This window comes from Mesoplodon densirostris, chromosome 1 (assembly GCF_025265405.1).
Source record: "Mesoplodon densirostris isolate mMesDen1 chromosome 1, mMesDen1 primary haplotype, whole genome shotgun sequence".
NCBI classification, from domain to species: Eukaryota; Metazoa; Chordata; class Mammalia; order Artiodactyla; family Ziphiidae; genus Mesoplodon; species Mesoplodon densirostris.
The window spans coordinates 233058779-233079736 of NC_082661.1; the positions used below are offsets into that span (position 1 = coordinate 233058779).

The 20958-nt window shown below is 38.4% G+C and overlaps 1 protein-coding gene across 2 annotated transcripts in view; it reads right to left on the reverse strand.

The window, feature by feature from the left end:
- Nucleotides 1–20958, reverse strand: part of LRBA (LPS responsive beige-like anchor protein) — a 767039-nt gene that overhangs the window by 8092 nt on the left and 737989 nt on the right. For both annotated transcript variants that reach the window (XM_060116154.1, XM_060116148.1), the window contains exons 54-55: nucleotides 5229–5330; nucleotides 1993–2189 (exon numbers count right to left, since the gene is read on the reverse strand). In XM_060116154.1, the coding sequence (XP_059972137.1) occupies nucleotides 1993–2189; nucleotides 5229–5330 (299 nt within the window). The remainder of the gene's footprint in view (nucleotides 1–1992; nucleotides 2190–5228; nucleotides 5331–20958) is intronic.

Below are 20958 nucleotides of genomic sequence, written 5' to 3' on the forward strand. Positions count from 1 at the left end.
GATGTCTCTTAGTCCAAGCCTGTGATTTCCTTCCACCCTTCCCAAGGCAGTTAGCTGTGAAAGTGTGGGTCTCTGGAGCCGGGCATGGGCTGTGCTCATTTCAGGCAAGCTCACTTTAATCACACAGTTGCCACTTAAAAGTTAGTATGATAAAGTGCAGGCGTGCTGGGGAAAAGGCGATGGATTGTTTAAGCCTAAAATCCAGTGGGAAATATTACAGAGGGAAAAAAACAACGGCCATAGGGCAGAGAGGAAAACCCTGTGTGTACGAACAGTCTGCAGAAAGCCTCCGACCGCTGCCTTGAGGAACTTCCCAGAGCCTTTGGTACTAACTGAAGTGCCACAGAAATTGTTTTAGCCAGCAAGGGATTTCAAATTACTTTACAGATTTATTAGTGTAGCTGACAAAATAATCGCAACTCAAAGTGACAGATTATCAACATTATTATCGTAAAGGAAAGAGGAAAGGAAAATCCTCTAACGTGTACTTGGTTTAAATGAAGGGAGGGAAAAATAAAAGCAGAGTGTGAGCATCTCTGTTTGCAGCCTTCGTGGCAGAGGCGGTCAAAATGCACTGGAGAAAACTCGCAGAACGGGAGAGAGAAGAAAGCCATTTACTGAACTGAGAAATCATCCTAGGATCCAGAAGCAGCAAGTGCCCTTAGTCTGATCAGTGTAATCTATATTCAGGGCCTCTGTTCCTTAATACTTCTTGACCCCAATATTTATGTGAGAGAAGGGGGTGATCAGACTAGATCCGGCAAACTGGGAGAACGTGTGTCACCTAAGTCGCCCCAGGTCAGGGGTAACAATAAGCATAGTGGCCAGAACTAGCTGAAACCACACTCAGAGGGCCGAGGCCTCCGCAACCTTCTTTCCACCCCCAACACATCCTGGGTCCCTTCACTGTGCTCAGTCCACATGGCCCTCCACCCCCATCGCGGGAAATGACAGGAACACCAGTTTCATTTTACCTTAACCTGCACCAAGGAGTTCGGAGGTGAGAAAAGAAGGACCTTGAAAAAATAGCCTCAGGGACTTCCCTGCTGGTCCAGTGGTAAAGAATCCATCTTCCAATGCAGGGGACGCGGGTTCAATCCCTGGTCGGGGAACTGGGATCCCACATGCCACGGGGCAACTAAGCCCGCACGCCTCAACAAGAGAGGAAAAAAACCTTCACACCACAACTAGAGAGAGAAAGCCCGTGTGCCGCAATGAAAGATCCCGCAACGAAGATCCTGTGTGCTGCAACTAAGACCCGATGCAGCCCCCAAAATAAAGAAACTAAGTGAATAAAATAAATATTAAAAACAAGAAAAGAAAAAAAAAATAGCCTCTCCGAGAGCAGTCCTTACTCCTTTCTTCAACCTCTAATACTTACGGAGCCCTGTCCTCAAAGTGAAAGAAGACCCTGGAAGGTCCGCCCGCACTACCACCTCTCGTGTACCGGAAGTGAAAAACGTTTGCCTGATTCACATCATAATCTGAAGCACAGCTTCCTTAACTTGGTGCGTCTGGGTCTTGTTATCCACAAAGAAGTAAAGTCTGCAATTAGATGCTAATCCTCAATCATCATCATCCCTACCACTCCCGCCATCAGCCTGTTCGGGTATAAAGAGAGCCGGTTTTAGGGGTGCTCTATTGCACTATTTTAGCTTTGATACCCAGAAAACAACACTATGCAGTTAACTTTCTTAGATGAACAAACGAAAAACAACAAAAAAACGAGCAGTGCCACTGAAAGCCACCCAGGATGGCTGAAGGAGCGTCCCCGGCTTCACTTAGTGACCTCGGGCTGAGCAGTACCATTGGCAGGGCTGGGACGGGATAAGCCCTGTCCAAGTGCTACCTGATGATTTTCTTTTGGGGTGGAAAAGAGGCCCTTGGTGACTAAACACAGAGGTTTCTTTGGCAAACCCTCTCCCTCCTCACTCGCCTTTACACTTTGAGGTAAAAACACAGGACGTTGAAAAGTCTGTAAGGTATACTTACCCTTATGTTATCATCTGTTTCCATGGTGGCCTGGAGTTTTCCATTCACACTGAATGTACAGAAAAAGCCATTTTCATAGAATATGATGCAGTGACCCTCTCTGGAAGCCTGAATGAGTTTTGGTTTCAGGCAGTTTTCAGGACCCTCCAAGGTCCTTAACAAGTCTCCATTCATGGAATGTATGAGACATGGTCCTTCTGAGAAAACAGGAGAAACAAAAGCCTAAATGAAGTTTTTGAATAAGAACAGACAAATGTGACCTGAATCTTGAGCACCGTTGAAACAGGATGCCAGTACCCTATCACAGTTGTAGAAAGCCTTAAAAAATTATATCTGAGATTTCAGTTATTTTGTAAAATCTGCATGCTGGCTAAATCTCACCTTCCACTTGGGAAAGAAGAAAGCCGAGTCATGCATGTTCAAGTTCACTTCTCAAGAGACAGGAAGTTACTTTATGAAATTCATTATGCCAAGGGATGATAAACACTGGAGGAATTCAGAAAGGAGCAGGACAAATTACAAATCCTAAAAGAGCTTCCAGGAAGGCTGGGCCTCAGTTAAACACCGGCTGCTGTAAGGCACACAGGGTCCATTTAAACACCGGCTGCTGTAAGGCACACAGGGTCCCGATGGTAGCAGCATTGCGGCCTGTGTGGTGAGAACTCATTAAGGCAACTTCTGAAGGCCTAAAACATCTTCCCTCCCACTGCTTGCTACTTTGCGATGAAAGAAGGTCCCTGGTGGTCCCCCTCCTCACCCCCCAGCCCCCAGGGAAATTCATACAGAGATCCTCCTGCCACTTCTCCTTGGCAAACAAGTCTGCCCCCCTGCTGTCCCCTAAACCAAGCAGCTTGCATCCACCGCTCCCCACTCTCCAGGCTGACCTCCAGGCTGAGATGCTTGAGAAGGATGGAGAAACTGCATCTTTACTGAGTGCCTCCTACGTGAAAAGCAAAAGAGGAGCAGGAAACCCAAACTGCTCGTGTGATGAGTAAGTTCTAAGAAATGTCTGAGTTGGACAAAAGAGGTAATTAGACTATATGCCCTGCTCCTCTCCGGGCTAAATTTCTCGTGGCTACATGGAATCATCACGCGTTCCCCACGTGACCATTAAAACGTGTCTCTCGGCTTTTTCTTGACCACTCAGGGAGTTGCTAGGTTTTTAGTGTTCTCGACGTAAATACATAAGGCAGTCTTTGCACAGTTCCAGCATGCATGAATTTCAGTTGTCACTCTAAATGACCCCAGTCCCTCAATGCCACAGGTCAGATTTCAGTTATCACAGGAACTGCATAAGGTACACACTTCATGGTCAGCTTGTCAGTCCACACATCACTATAAATAACAGGTGTTGTGCATCATGATGGGTGACCAACCCCATCACTTCTTTCAAAGTCTGTTAGTGAACGGTCACCGCACGCCTGTGACTCAGCTCATGCACAGACAGCAAACTCTGTAGTTGCGTTGCCTCCTTGTATCCCAGGGATGGAACTGTATGACGTTTTACAAAAATGGATAATCCAAAGAGGGTTCTCAAGTAAGGAAACGAGAAGTGACAAAGCTGAAAGTAAAACTGGAAGCCAACATAAACGGAGTTATAGAAGATGGAGCTGACCGTGGGAGTGCTGACATCGCTACAGATGCAGCCAGAGGAAGTGAGTGAAGGTGATCTTACTGACGTAAGTTCTGTAGAACTTATGGAAAGTGCTGTAACAAACATGAGGATGTCCCAGAAGTGATGTCAGCAAACATCTCCACATTAAAGGAAACCTAGGAGATATTTCATGACACTGAAAGCACAGAAGATAAAATGTTGGAAGCTGATCCAAACTTAGGAAGGAGGTGGACAACTGGTCAAGGCACAGAGACGATTCTCACTCCTTATCTTAAGTTACACGGAGAGAAGGGGGCAAGCACCTTCCAAGTACTCTTGATGTATTTTTTCACAAAGAAATAAAATACTTTCATTCTTAATGTTTCTAATGTTTCAAATTAGTGTACTAAATGTGAGTTTTTACTATTTTTTTCATGCCCATACATATGTGTATGTATGCATATATGTATAAAAGTGAACAAGAGAATGTTTAATGTTTTGATAAAAATTTTTAAAGGCCATGGAACAATCATAAAATTTCCCATTATTTTTCATAATATTTCCCACTGAAATTATTGATTTTTAATATCTTTGCATGGTTTCATCTTGCATGGTCATTTTTATGGTGCCGTACCACCGTGCAAAGTGAGGACAGCCTGTAATATGACAGGTTCATTTTACATGTCCAATTTGGATCACATACAGTCCAGGAACTCATGTTAGCTCAGGATAAATGAAATCATTGGGTATAAGGGAAAAACATCCAGTAGTTATACAATTCTTACTATCATTGTTACTATTTCATTGTTTTGACCAACTGAATTTTTAAACACCAACATTTGACTCTTTAATAAGTCTCGTTAGCTAGACAAAGTATCATAGTTCAAGACACAGATAAGGTGACTCAAAAGCTCTACGCTTCTCCCTCAGATGAGCCTAAGAGATAGGTGATTACAGTCCTTTTTTGTGTTCAGAGCTCAGTTCAGGGCAGAGAGACAGAGAGATGAAGAGACTATTACAGCTGAATAAGCAATGCATTGGAAACAGCTCTGCTCTGGGTCAGATCCTGATTTGTCGTGTGCGCTCTTAGAAAGCTTGCTGAATATCTTTGGCCTAAATATGTGACGATGCTGAGGGACAGACCTCCAGGACAACCAGCTGAAGAATCTTTCCACCCCGTTCTCAAAGCCATCCTGGCCCCTGCCTAGTTCAGAGTTTTGGAAAGTAGAACAGACTGGGTCAGGAGTTCCCGTTCAGGTGTGAGGTGGAACCCAGCCCAGTCAGAGTCCAGAAGGATAAACAAATACACTAAGACTGTCCTTGTTCTCGCCTCACCCTTCAGAGCAACCCTGTGAAACAGGACTTCCTGCAGTGATGGAAATGTTCCCTTTCTGGGCTGTCCAGTACGGTAGCCACTAGTCGTAGGTGCATACTGAGCCCCTGCAATGTGGCTAGTGCCACCAGGGAACTGAATTTTAAATGTTATTTCGTTTCAGTTGAGGTGAAGAGTCCCATGGAGCTAACAGTCACTGTCACAGATAGCACAGCTTTAGAGAAAAAGGCACCAAATTCACCTTTGGTAATATGTTATGAGAAGACACCAAAAAAATGCATCCATTTTTTGAAGGCCCCACAGATTTACCTTTAGAACCGCTTAACACGAGGCCGAGCTCAGCGCAGACGACAGCACAAGTGATCTCAGAGTCATGGCCTGTCAAGATGGCCCGAGGAGTGCTGGTCTCACCTTAAGGAAAAAAGATTAAACGAACAAATCAATTCAAGTTCATGCAGGGGATGACCTCCCTCTACTCAGATTAAATCATCAATCATTTGTTCCTGATTCCCATAATGCTTAAATCTTTAATTTATAGTTTGGGAATTTGTCCCCAAATCCTGTTTTAGGAGTAGGTACAAACTATCTGCTATAGTTTGAGGAACACATGTTGCTGAATTTCTAAGCCTTACGTGATTATCAAGCAACAATAGTTTAAAACAGAACAAAACTAAGACAAAATCTGTATTATTAACTGCCTCAGATACTTTGCAAATACAAATGAGTCCTTTGATTAAATGATTTTTGGATGGATGATTATAAAGGTAGGGACTGTGGCTTAATTCACATTTCAAAGAAAGGCGGCCTCCTCCTCTCCACCCCGTCACCCAGCCCTCCTCTGGGCCAGTGAGACCCCTGTCATGATGAAGATGGTCTGAACCAGGATTCATGATACTCAAAGCAGCCCCTCTCTTAAATACCTATTGTCTTTCCCAAGCTTATGTGTCATCCTGATATAAAATCTTACAGAGTATATTTCTCCATGGTTCATTCAAAGAACAGAGGGGGAGTAAAACTATTAATATTAAATGTAATTCTACTGATAGTGAGTGAACAGTAGGGGAGGAGGGTGAAGGTGGGACAGGAAAGGACTACCCAAATAATGGAAGATGTTTCAAAACGTCTTCACAGGTGGGAGAAGTCATCCTGTACCTCAGTCCCAAACTAAAAGGAACGCTGTGGTTGGCTGTGGAGGCCGCCCACGAGGGGCCGACGCAACGGGCTCCACCTGTGCCAGGCTTCGTGCCAAGCCACAGGGGAAACTGAATTCCATATTTAGCCTGGAGAACACTATTTTAAGACAAACCAGTCCTCTACTTTTTTTTTTTTTTTTTTATGGTACACGGGCCTCTCACTGTTGTGGCCTCTCCCGTTGCGGAGCACAGGCTCCAGACACACAGGCTCAGTGGCCATGGCTCACGGGCCCAGCCGCTCCGCGACATGTGGGATCTTCCCGGACCGGGGCACGAACCCGTGTCCCCTGCATCGGCAGGCGGTCCCTCAACCACTGCACCACCAGGGAAGCCCTAGTCCTTTACTTTGATAGTCTCTGGGGACAAGGACACAAAATGCCTTCATGAAGTGGACTAATGAGCAGGACTCTGCCGGCACTCTGAGATTTCCTTGATTAGGACTGCTTTTAGAGTAAGATTGACAAATGGCACTGTGTGATCCACAGGGGCACCTGTGCCCAGAAAACAGGTCCCTACTACCAGCTGTGGAACTCTGTGGGAAAGAAGAACTTGTCATCCTAACCCCATACCCTTGGCTATCCTTGGAACAGTCACCTACCCTGAAGAGAGAGATCTGGCAGATCAGGGAAAAGGCAGCAGAAACCTACTGTCCTTGGAAAGGCAAATGCTGCCGGTCACAGAAATTAACTGGTGGTTTTTATGAGGGTCAATGTGTTCTTTGAAATGTCATGCAAACTTCTGTACATGCCTATGTTTTCCTGGGGGGTGGGGAGGGGAAGAAGAAAGGGGGGTTTATTGAACGCGCAGACCAGGGGAGGGGCCCCTACTGTGCAGACAGGGCCTGGCCTCTGTGCTTCTGGCCCCGCTGCGTCCAGAGCCTGCAGTTACTTCGTGTCTGGTCGTCCCACGTAATCGTTACAATGCGTTTAGTGGAGTGCGTGATGCACAGCGGTGTCCCCACAGTGTCCTTCCTCACTCGTGGTGACTCTAGGTACTTCTGAGTGAGACATGGGTGAAAAGGCATCATATCAAACTCTGTTCCACGTTGGCCGTGCTATGCGCAGTCAGACTCAGAAACTGGCTTGCGTGCTTGGTGACCAAGGGAGGCCTCAAATGGCATAGTAAAAGGCCAGGGGATAAGTAGAACAAGGGGCTTGGTTTCATTTGATTCACTTTTAAAACTTCTTTGGGGAGAGAAACCCACCTTAATACAAAGTTTACTTGATATTTTCCAAACCAGAAAGCATTTGTTACAATAGCAGCTATTTTTTTCCCTTAAAAAGCATACAAATTTGGTAAATTTGTTAAGAAAAGAAGCAAATATTACAAACCTATCTGAACTACTTAACTTTCTGCTGGAGATAAGTCTTGCCACAAAAAATAGAAATATTTTTAAAAGTTACCAATACTTCAGCCCCGATTCATGGTCCCCCCATCCCCCATCCCAAGATGCTCTATATTCCACGAAAATACCATACAATGTTATTTTTGAAATGTCTAATTATACCTGTTGGCAACTTTTTTAAAATCAAGAATGAAAATCATTAAGACCTAAGGAATATATTTTCAGTGTGATTGTTCCTTTTTTGTTTTCATAAGGTACCATTTTATGGGGAACAAGATTTGTGTTTTAACTTGAATTGTCTTGGAATTCCTAAGTGGAAAATAAGGGTCTGAAGGAAAACTGATGACAACTGAAAGCAATCTAAGTGTAAGCCAAAGTAAACGAAGGACAGATGGATAGTGGGGACACAGCGGACGTTGTCACTTAAGCATGCCAATGCTAATTTTTTGTTTTCTAGATCTAAGAATATTTTCTCAGGGACATGGGGAGGAAGTGAGAAGATTTCTGTCAACTGGATTTCTTTCTTTAATGTAAAACAGTTGCAATACTGAGAATTTTCTATGACTATAAAGTTAGAGTTTAGGAAGCCTCACAATTTACCCCATAAAGGGAATTAAGATATAAGCATTCTTTTTTGTAAACTCATAATTAAGATTTTTATAAGTATGCTTTACTTACAAAATAATATTTTCCAGTAATCTACACTGTACCAAACATTTGCCCCTCCACAAATCAGAAGACACATGTACATGCTGTGTAATTTCAAAACTGAAAAGAGATTTTTCTTTTCCTAGGGCCTGATCTGTAAATAAAGGCCTGTTCAATGCTAGGACTCTGGCTTCAAAGTTTGACAAAATGTTTTCTAAACCAGGAAGCAGGTTAGACAATTCAGGAAATATGGGGGGCGGGGAGGAGAAAGCAGAAAGGAAAGGGAAGGGAAGGAAAGGAAAGAGAAAAAAACAAATTGAAAGCATAAGGGTAAACCTGTGATCATTGGGTTCTACTGGTTTCACAAACACTCACTAGATTTCTAGTAAAAAAGACCCTGCTACTGAACTTTCCTCCCCTTTAGGAAACGCACATTAATGGCCTCTAAAAATCCACATACAACAATATGAGGAGAGAGAACATTTTCTCTAAGAAAAGCCATTTCCAGTCTTGTTTAAAGACTAAAGTTTGCATTCCCTTTATTATATGCAGTGCAGATTGGGTGTTCTTTACATTTTCTCATTAAAAAATCTGTTCAAAATAAATACTTGGATGTTTATAAGTTTCAATAAACCAAATGTTTTATGTATTAAAAGTTCACTACAGAAAATAGAATTCTATGATATGGGATTTAAATCCAACAGGTCCAAACTAATAAGTTCCACAGATATTTTGGGAACCCCTTTGGAATGAAATTATGAAGGGTAGGAGGGTTGATGGGAGGCGGAACACAGGCTTCATATGTGGTTCACAGAACCGATTTATTTCTCCATAGTTACATCCTTATACATCATCCTGCAACCCAGCAATAACATCCCACATACCAATAACGATATACATATGTGTCTGTGTATATTTGTTTGCAAAGCCTAGAAACAAAATCTGGGAACCATATAACATTCTGACTGCAGCACCCATCTAAATCTGCCCCTCCCAACTACCTGTCAACCCACAGAGTTAATACCTAGGGGGGAAATCAGCTCAAATAAGACAATACTGGCCATGTATCACTTTTTCAAAGACCCCAAAGCTATGGCCATCTCTCACTGAAGTCTCTAAACTGAGTAAGGAGCAGGGGAGAAGTCTTCTGAGAAATATCAGGTTAATTCTTTGATACAAACTTGCAGTAGTTAATGGATACAAAACGTCTTTACTTTTGCTTTCTGACATAGTAGCATCTACCAAAAGCTAGATCCTAAAGCAGAACACATTCCCTTAAGAACCTTTTCAAGTCGTACTGCTTGAAAAATCGTCATGGCTTTCAATAAAGCTGAAGAGAAAAATTTATCTTGCTGCTAGTTTAAGGGACTACACTTCAAACTCTTCTTAAGGAAAAATAAAAAGAGAAAGAGGATAGACTTCTTGGACTGCTTTGAAAAGCTTGAGCAATTACTTCAAAGGAAAGGGTGTCTTTGTCCGGAGAGCAGGTTTATGACTACTGATGCAAATCCTAACCAAAGGCTGAAAAGGATACTCAGTGCATCTTTATGGATGGCCTTAAAGGAAGATGAACAAGTCAAAGGAGATTAAAGACAGTCCAAATCCTGCCACGAATACCAGGACACACCAGTTTTTACAGATGTGCTTTTCTCAGTACATAATACCAAATATCAGTTACTAACTTACAGACACCATTATAACAACCCAACTTGCATTTAAGCAGCACAAGATCTCCGTAATACCCACTTAGCATTTATATTGGACTTATGTTTTAAAATATTACGTGAAATGTTCTACACCATGAGGCAGAATAACATATGCTGCTTTTAAATGTGTTTCTTTGGTGGCCTCGTAACACTCAGTGTATTTCTCCATCAGATGGACTATGCCCTGAAAGAAGAGAAGGAGGAAACAGTAATTCCTCTAGTATCTGTTCATAAATATCCAATGAGAGAAATATTTCAAAAGATCTGTCTCCATTAAGGCAAAGGGGATTAAAAGCTAGGTAAAAATAGACCTGACATGTATTTCTGGCAAACTCTGAGTTACATTTTTAAAAATGAATAAAGCTCTTGGTATTTTTGGCACCATCTCCTCAGTCTTCATGAAAATTAACTTACTTTACAAAGGCACTGCAGAGTTCTCATTAGCAGTTTAAATATGTTGGGATTAGCAGAGAGAGAATCCCCTGCATTCATTTACCTTTTTCATATCATCTATCGTGAAATGCAGGGCAGTTCAACACTTCCCTAGTCTTAGTTTTCTAGACATAAAACTAGCTCTTCCAATGAATACCTAGTTTAGATGACTCTTGGGACAGAAGTTAACATTTCCCATTTGTCTACTCATTCATTCCTTCACTCCTTCACTACATAACATGTACTGGGTATGGATTATGTGCAATGCACTGTGGAAACAAGGAGGGGAATGAAATAAGACCTCGTATTTGTAGATGGTCTGATTTTAAATTGTCATTGGATCAGGTTGTGTTGACCTTACTATAAGCCTGCTAATTATAATTGTAAGTACCTATTACTGGAAAGGTCAAAAAGCCGTACTGAAGTCCAAACTATTTATTACAACTTAATTTTTATATAAAATGAGTATTTACCATCAATTAATGAAGTCCTAAAATAAAAACAACCCATATAATTTTCCACGTTAGTAAAATCTAATACCATCTGACCTCTTAGAGACATAAAAAACAAAAAAGAAAATCATTTCAATAGAGTACTCATTTTGAAAGAAAATGTAAGTTTGTTTAAGGACCTAAATATATAATGAAGTTATTAAGTATATATAGATTTAAGAAAATCTAGGTCTTATACATGCCAGCCATTTCCTAAAGCTGGATACTTTTGTTTTGCACATGCTTTCTGTTCCACTTTAATTACATTTGATTACTGTAAACATTCATCAACAAAAAAATTCATATGAAAATTGAATACTAAAGTTTCTCATGTGGCTCACACCATAATGGTAAATCGAGAGAGGAAATGGCTTTTCTGAAGCAGAAATGAGGTTAGTTGTTAAATGTTTCTTAAATCTTTCCACGAACTTCCTAAGTTTTCAATGGGAATTATAACACTACATTTTAATTATACAAAGAGAAATTATTTGAGTTTGTTCTATTTATTCCATCTCTACCAACTCTTCCCTCTCCTCTCCTTTCATTATGGCCTTTTTGGTGAAAAAGTGTTGATTTGGTTAAACATATACACTACAGAAAACAAGCCATAGCCGCATTTAGGATGTGACAACCAACAGTAAAATTTGGTAGCTTCCTTTTGTAAATACTGTTAGAATTATTAATGCAAGACAATACAATATTGGTACAAAAAACAATAACACTAAGTTCTTGATTTATAACCCTTCTCTTCTATGATATATATATCAATATATCTCATATAAACTTATATATATAAACTTAAACATATATACGTAAGTTTATGACAATGGAATCATCTTCTAAGTACATTGGAAAATGGGTTTGTGTGAGTGTATACCAACAATTGTATACTTAAAGTATAACCCTAACATGTGTAATAATATTTAAAAAGTACAAAATCCTATCATGACATATACTGTCTTAAGAACTCAGTACTAACGAAATTATCTCTATATTGTCCTTTGCAGATCCTAAGATGGCTTTAGTGACAAGGTTGTATCAAATTCTCTACAGATGATGATCCAATGAAATCAAATTAAAAATGCTGTACAGTTTAGTGGTTAAGAATGGTGTTTCTGGGGGCTTCCCTGGTGGCGCAGTGGTTGAGAGTCCGCCTGCCGATGCAGGGGATACGGGTTCGTGCCCCGGTCTGGGAGGATCCCATATGCCGCGGAGCGGCTGGGCCCGTGAGCCATGGCCGCTGAGCCTGCGCGTCCGGAGCCTGTGCTCCGCCACGGGAGAGGCCACAACAGTGAGAGGCCCGCATACCACAAAAAAAAAAAAAAAAAAAGAATGGTGTCTCTGGCCTAGAGTGCCTGGGTTTGAATCCGGACTACAGCATTGCTAGCTATGGCACCTCCCTTTGGCAAGTTCTCATAGTTCTAGTAAGATCTAGGAACTTCAAAACCCAGGGCAGAAAGTAGAGGCATACTAATACCCTCTCTGTGCCTCATCTATAAAACAAGGATAATACCAGGACTACAATGAGGATTAATGAGTTACTACGTGAAGTGTTTAGGACAGTGCCTGGTGTGTAGTGAGCGCTCAATAAGTATCATCTAGTAGTACAAGCAGTAGCAGTATTTTCACCCTCTGTTGCAGACCCTCTCTCCAGCAAAAGTATAATATCTGATCCTGTGCCACATAAATGCCAATTAGAGATGGTTCTCATTACTATTGTTTCCAGTCAGGGAGAAAATATACCTTCATTTCTAGAAATTATACTTTGATTTCTCCCATTCCTCCTTTTCTTAGACTTTCCAACCTTCCCTGACAATCCATTTAATTCTGATACAACTAGGGCATGAAGCCTAGAGTAGGAAGGGAAGGTACATTACAATAATTAGGTATTTTCCTCCCAAATAAAATATCTTTATTGTCTCTTACTATCAAAATAATACAGGCTCATTATAAAACATTCATATAATTTAGTAAATTATGAAGAAGAAAATGAAAAACTGCCTCTAAATTCCATTACCTAAAAACAACCATTGCTAACATTTACTGGTTATCGTTCCAGATTTTTTTCTATACGTAAATATACATAGTAATATTAAATATATGTATATAGTAAATATACATACAAGGTATACACACACAGACACTTAAAATATATCATATTATACATGTAGTTTGGTGATCTTTTACACTTAACAATACAGAGAGCATATCCTTCCATGTCAATATCACAATGCATAATACGTTAAGGGCTGTACAGTCTTTCATTGTGTGGACATATCAAACTTTACTTAACTAATGTACTTCCTTTATCCTACTTTCTTGAGACTTTTTCACTTGCCAATTCCCCACAGACGGGCTTATTTTTGGCTCTAATTCACTGATAGCTCCTGTAGCTGCTTATGAGTGTCTAGTAAACATAAACATTATAAAACTCTGCCTCCAAAAAAGAATGCAGACACTTAGAAAAGTTGTTGAAAGGAAATCTTGTTCATATTTTTGAAAAGTAACATTACCATTCTTATGAATATGAAAATATATGAAAAATGAAAACATAACTATTTTTATCTATCTGTCCTAAATACCCAAGTCACATAAAATTCTTTGTAATTTGTCCTCCTTAACATTTTTAAGGTTCCTTTGTTAAAGATACATAAGTAAGCCACTAGTGAAAAGTATAGAGGGTTTTCACATCTTTAGCTATTAGAAACATCCTGGATTTGACACCAAAAGCAAAGGCAACAAAAGTAAAAAATAAACAAGTGGGATCACATCAAGCTAAAAAGCTTCTGCACAGCAAAGGAAACCATGAACTAAATGAAAAGGCAACCTATGGAATGGGAGAAAATATTTACAGATCATATCCCTGATAACGGATTAATATCCAAAACATAAAAATTCATGTAACTCAATATCAAAAGAACAATCTAATTTAAAAATGGGCAGAGGCTCTGAACAGACATTTTTTACAACGAAGACATATGGATGGCTAACAAGTACAGGAAAAGGTACTCAACATCACTTACCACCAGGGAAATGCTTACCACAATGAGATACATCTCATACCTGCTAGAATGGCTTTTATCAAAAGGACAAGAAAGGGCTTCCCTGGTGGCGCAGTGGTTGGGAGTCCGCCTGCCGATGCAGGGGACACGGGTTCGTGCCCCGATCCCGGAAGATCCCACATGCCGCGGAGCGGCTGGGCCCGCGAGCCATGGCCGCGGAGCCTGTGTGTCCGGAGCCTGTGCTCCGCAACGGGAGAGGCCACAGCAGTGAGAGGCCGGCGTACAGCAAAAAAAAAAAAAAAAAAAAAAAGGACAAGAAATACCAGTGTTGATAAGGAAGTGGAGAAAAGGGAGCCCCTGTGCACTGTTGGTGGGAACGTAAATTAGTGCAAACACTACGGAAAACAGTATGGAAGTTCCTCAAAAAATTAAAAATATAACTACCATATGATCCAGTAACTCCACTTCTAGGTATTTATCTGAGGGAAATGAAGACACTAATTCAAGAAGATATTTGCACCCCCCATGTTCACTGCAACATTATTCACAATTGTGAATGAACATTATTCACAATGGACAATGGACATGGAAACAACCTAAGTGTCCACTGATGATAGATGAATGGATAAACAAAATGCTACACACACACACACACACACACACACACACGATGGAATATTATTCATCCACAAAAAAAGAAGGAAATCCTTCCATTTGTGACAACATGGATAGACCTTAAGGGCATTAAGCTACATGAAATAAGTCAGACAGAGAAAAACAAATACTCTATGATCTCACGTGTAGAATTGAAAAAAAAACCCCACCAAACTCATAGATACAGAGAATAGACTGCCAGAGGTGTTTGCCAGAGGTAGGGAGTGGGCGAAATGGGCAAAGGTGGTCAAAAGGTACAAACTCCCACTTGTGAATAAGTCCTGGAGATGTAATGTACAGCATGGTGATTATAGTTAATAATACTGTATTGTATAATTGAAAGTTGCTGAGAGAATAGATCCTAAAAGTTTTCAGCACTGGAAAAAAGTGTGTAACTATGTGTGATGATCGTTTTGTAATATATACAAATATCAAATCATGATGTTGTACCCCTGAAACTCATATAATGTTATGTGTCAATTATATCTCAATTAAAAAAAAAACATCCTGACCCTGCTCACCCTAAGGAAATAAATCAATCTCTCAGCTGTGGAAAGTTACAAGCTATGAGAAAAAAAGCAAAAAAGCTCAATGGTCATGAAGACCTCAGCTAGGAGAGACAGAAAGAATTCTAAGGATTTTTTTTTCCTACCTAAAAACACTTCAAATCCAAAATATGAAGTCTGACCAAACCTCTTTGAATGTGAAAAAAATTACTTTTAAAAACAGGGCAACTGTAAAAGAAATCATCAGAGGCATTTAATACTTAGTTTCATATAAAAATGGGTCTCTTTTCATGAATTCTCAGGACTATCTAAGGTACAACACGAGGTACACATGCACAAAGTTGTCATATAATTTCTCTAAAGAAGCAAACTCTTTGGAAGGTGGTAAAGTCAGTCTAACATGCTGTTCCAGGAGGTCTTCATTAAACGAATCCTTAGTAGTTCTACAGTAATCTCCCTCTCACTCTTTCTCTCTCTCACATGCAACATTCTAAAAGCAGAAGGCTCCTGATTTTAAGCTTAAAAAAGGAAGGCGGGTGAGGAAGCAGCTTGTAATTTCAGAGTATATTCAGTCTCAATTAAATGAAAGAAGACACATTTACCATTTTCTTCGAGAGACTATACTTAGTTGACTAGAGAGAATTTGTACCTTCTAACTAATGGTTAATTCCAGCCATTGTTCGAAATTAAATTTCCTATCTGAGCATAAAGTATTAGACAATTTTCTTTGATGTTGCACTATTAAAGCCTACATATGAAGATACTCAGTTCCAATTTGAGGGCATAAATCATCAGTTCTTCTGTTCCCATATTTATATGGTCAGAGCCTATGGGCTGAATGGTATAGTCATTTTTTTCTGCAACTAAACAAGGTAAATAAATGTGATATATTGGCACATCACCCCACCACTCTGCATATGGTGCACATTAAGGTTGTATTCATTTGCCATATGAATATAATTCCTTTTACCACATCTACTATTAGTTACAAGCAGTAAATACAGAGTTGTTTTGCTGAAACGGGAGGGCCTGCATTACATCATGGAGCACTAAACATCCTGGACCTTCTGGAGAATTTCATAGACATAGTTTTAATGTCACCTGAACTTGAACACTGCCAACATATTGCTTCAAACACTGCTTGATGAATTCTTCAAGGAAAAAAGAAAAATACAGGGCAATCTTAGTGTTAGTGCAATAGTGCAAACCAAAAGTAGGGCCACAAGGAAAGTTCTTGATGAGATACATATAAGAACTCATGTTCTTGACAAAGAATCAGATGGAGTCATATCCCAGATATAAAAAAGCTATTTGTTTCAAACGTTGCTTTCATATTCCGAATCTAGTGAACATAAGGAAACTAAAGTTAAAATATCATCTAAACAAGTTTCTCCAACTGTAGCTTACTGAAGACCTGCGATTAATAAGAGTTTATTTCATGACAAACTGTGATGCTTTGTTTCATTAGGTATATATTGTGTCTACTTTTTCCTTAAACAAAACATTTATTATAACATTCCAAATCCAGATTAGTGCAGGGCAAAAGAAGAAAGTTATTTCTTTTACAAACTCATATGGTTCAACACAGATGTACATATCTTGACATTTGTGAACCATAAATAATACATCACAGGCAATTAAAAACAAAGTACACCTGTTTTAACAAGTACTGATTTTCAATTTTACCAACATTAAGTCCCAAATGCATCCAGCAGATGGTGCTCTAGGACGCCTACTTACAGGGAGTCATACTGCTTGGTTACATCCACCTATATTTTTGGCAAGACAAAGAATAAGGATTTATCGGTAGCTTAGTAAAGCGTATTAGGCTTTACGATAAAAAGAACATAATTCCTAAATATGTGTACAAACATATACATATGCATAAGCACACGTGCACAGAGGCAACCAGTCAATAAGTCACACCTGGACGTACCGTGATACCACTTTTCTTATAGAATTGATGAGTAGGTTATGTACATCAGTGGTATTTATGGTCACATGGCAAGATCATTCTAAATTCATTAAAAAAAATTTAGAATGCCTTAAAGTTAGAATTCATTTTTAATTATAGCAGGAATGTCTCATTAGGGTGATACTAGTAAAATGAACAACAGTAGGATTTATGGTAATGACTTAAGTGATTGATGAGAGTATAACAAAATGAAGTTTTAGACAGAGAAAAAGCAGGGCAGCTATGGCATACAGTACTTTACAAAACAGCTCTGTGGTCTGTTTGTGCTAGCCTTACGGTTAATAAAACCTTCCTTCTCACTGACGGTGCTGAAATATTCTTAAAGAACGGAATCTGGTGATGAAAAAAACTTTTTTTTTCAGTAGACGCCATTCCCATAAAGGAGAAAGCGGACATAGATTAGCATGTCTGATTGCAAAGAGGAAAAAAAAAAGCCACCTTTCAATCAGATCAAAAACAGAACGCGAGAATGGAAAACTACTTTACTGAAATACTACACAGCATCTAGGCAACACCTCATAGTCAGCGACCATTTTCTTCTAAAGCTAATCAACTGTGGCTTTTAAAAAATTACTCAGATACCTAAAAATGCTTAATAAGCATTTACTTTTAGGTGCTTAATAGGTATTTGATTTTAAGTTTATGATCTATTAATACAATATAAAAATAGTGGATAAATAACTCTTTTGTAAATTTTCACCTTGATTATAAGATCATTTTAAAGTTTAAAGTATTTAAATGTCAATTGAATGCATCAGGGAACATTTTCTTCAAAATTTGGAAATGTACAGTCTGGATAGAAAAATGAGTATTCCAGGAAAAGCATTTTGGTGGACAAGATTCAGTTCTAAAACACACAGAGTAGTACTAGGGCAAAGAGAGAGATGCTTCCATGTAGAAAATGTCTTTCTTTGAAATGTTCTTGGTTAATTTTATTTAAAAAATCTACAACTAAATGGAATCCTATCTTAATTTTTCTCCTCATTAAGAAAACTGCATCCCACAGAAGATAACTATCACAAGACAATAGAGTCAAAAATGAAACACTATCTGTCATATAGGAAAATAAGGCTTTTGCTACATAATCTAGGCAGATTTCATAAAACATGTGCATCCGTTTAAAAACCTCAAGTTATACTATATATAGGTTTTATCCGGTTTGAATTAGCCTGATTTTACCTGAACTATGTGCTTATTATTATTAACAGTGGATAACATGATTTTTTAAAAAATAGTACTAAAGCTAACAACTTTACATACAGCATTAATATTAGATTTGGAGAAAATGGCATAGGCTTATGACAGTAACAAGTAAAATTACTAGCTTATTCTCATGATTTTTAAAATAAAAAAGCTAAATACTTGAATGAGACCTATAAAATGCAGGAAAAGAAATAGCCTAGTTTTTAAAAAATTTACCCATTTTCCTTCCAAGCAAGAAAAAAGTCTAAATTCAAAAATTTAAGTTGAGGCATTGTATGCATTTAGAGACCACACTGCTGTTACGTATATAAAAGCCTGACTATTTCTTAAAGGTCAATTATATTTCATCCAAGAGATACAACACAGAAATAAGCATAACCTAAAATTCCTCCTCTGAAAAGCTGTGACTTCAGCGGCTGCGTCATGGAGCCATCAATGAGCCACAGACTTATAAAATCCGAACCAGCTCTCATGAATGTTTAAAACAGTTCACACGCGGTAAAAATGTCTTTGTTTTTGTTTGTCATTTTCGTTTGAAAAGCTTAGACTGGCTTGTTCATCTTTCTATTCTAATGTGTGGAAATTCTCATTATATGTAAAAGTGCCTATCTGTCTTTTTCCCAGATTCATCCTTCAAAGCTAAAGCAAAATTAAATTGGGACATCAGACATTATAAAAGGGCCAAAAAGGCCGAGGTTCACTTTGAGAAAGGTAATTTAATTTAGTCAAGATGCATTATAATTTCTAAAATTTTTACTAGATGTGCTGTTACATTATTCCTTTTTTTTCCCTTTTCATTACCAGCATTACTAAGAGTTATTGTCCACCATACTGCAGACAATGAGGGTATAGATGAAGTGCTTTATGAAAAAAAGGACATTATAATATATACTCTAATGCCAGCAAGATGGTGTTTGTGTGGTGATTTATTTGTTCTAAGCATTCTGTGCTTCTGATAACACCTTAAGTCAGTTACTACTGTTGCTTTCATTTCATAGATAAGACAGCACAGCAAAGCTTAGAACTTAGCTTTGTTTTACTCTAAACTCCACGATTTGGTCAGTCCTACTTGATTCATTTCTTAAAATGTCATACATGTAAAAACCATCTCTATGGTGATTTACAAGGTATTTAAACATATATATATATATATATATATTTCTCCCTTCTGGAAAAGCTGAATATTTCTAGTTTTAAAATATACTTAAATTTTTGAAATGTAACAACAATTACATACAAGTGTAGCTAGGTTTACAGAAGTAGCCTTTAGCTACTTCTCAACATACCCACTGGTAATGACATATAGAACATGGTTAGGTCAAAGAAGTAAAAAAAACAAAAAAAATCTTTTTTCATTTAGATTGATATATGTGCATGAAACATCTCACACGATTTTAAAGCAAAAGAAAGCTCTTCCTAAATATTTTCACATAAATAACAAAATGGTATACTTATTACCTATGTCAAATCTAGGTTTGTCTGAGATAATTTAGTGAATCTCAATAACTGAATTTATAGAAACAGAAACAAAAAGAAATTGAAAGTAGTCACTCATCCTAAAAGGCCAGAAAGAAGGAGCAGAATGTAAGACTCCATAATGAAAAGAACACGAAGTATTTCTCAAAAGAATGTGAAAAAAAATCCCTGAAATTTACATATTTAAAATTGTAATTACATATAAAATGGGATGTTGTGTAAATATGAGAGATACACACTACCTCCCCATATAGACACACATACTAAAGTTTGATCTGACTATAAAGACTGTATTACCCATAGCATCACAGCCTTAAAGTTACTTTTCATATTCTATTAGTATAGGGAATTACCCCTGTTCTGATTAAAAAAAGAAATACATATTAGGTTCATAAAATAAAAACTCTGATTCACCACCACACCAAACAAAATACATACAAAGCAGACACAACGTTGATAAAAATACTTTGCATATACTTCTTTTAAAACTGTACTGGCTCTTGAGTAAATTTTTTTAGAAGGTTTCACTTTCATACAAATAATATACATTTAATAAGCATAACTTTAAGAAGTCAACTCAAAATATGATGGACTTAATCATATTCAGACTGTTTTATAATTTGGGACTGAGGGACAGAAGTAAGTACCACAGTATTCAAGTCAAGTAACCAGGAACAACATGGTCCGTCCTTAACCAGATACACTGCAACTGGCTTTAAATTAAGAAACTGTAAATATTTAAGAGCAGTTAAAATGCTCTACCTTATGAAGTAAAAATCTAAAGCTATTCTTGCAGGAACTCTTCAGTATTGTCATAATCATTTTAATTAAATTCTCATTTTTCAGGTGGTCCCTTTAATTGTTTTTTCCTACTTCTTAATGTGTTTTTCTAAAGCCATTTCTTTTCTGCAGCTGTGTGCGACTGGTTTTAATGGTAGCTGCTTCCTTTTTTGCCTTCTGTGAATTACAATTTTAAATGGTTACACATTTTTTGTTTTACTGCCTTCAGCAGAGTTTCATAAAGATGTTTTAGGCTGTTGGTGAACATTTTCATTTCCCACCCGAAAAACCAAGAGCCAATTTGAATATTCCATATTGGCCTTTTATGACCTGTTTTATCTTTTAATATGTAAATGAAAGCATATTTTTTCTAAAGACTGGTTTGTTTCCATGAAATTATAATGTTTTTGCTCTTTTAAAACATGAATTCAATAAACAAGATAGTATGTGATTGCTCTTTTATGTTGTATCTTATTGTTTGTGAATGAAACACCTCTATTTTATTTGGCGACAGCCATTATCAATGAAGAACTAGCATTTTCAGATCATAAGAATAACCGATAACATGAAAAATGAGATTTCATGCTTGAATTTGAATTATCAATGGTCACAAAATGTTAATAACAAG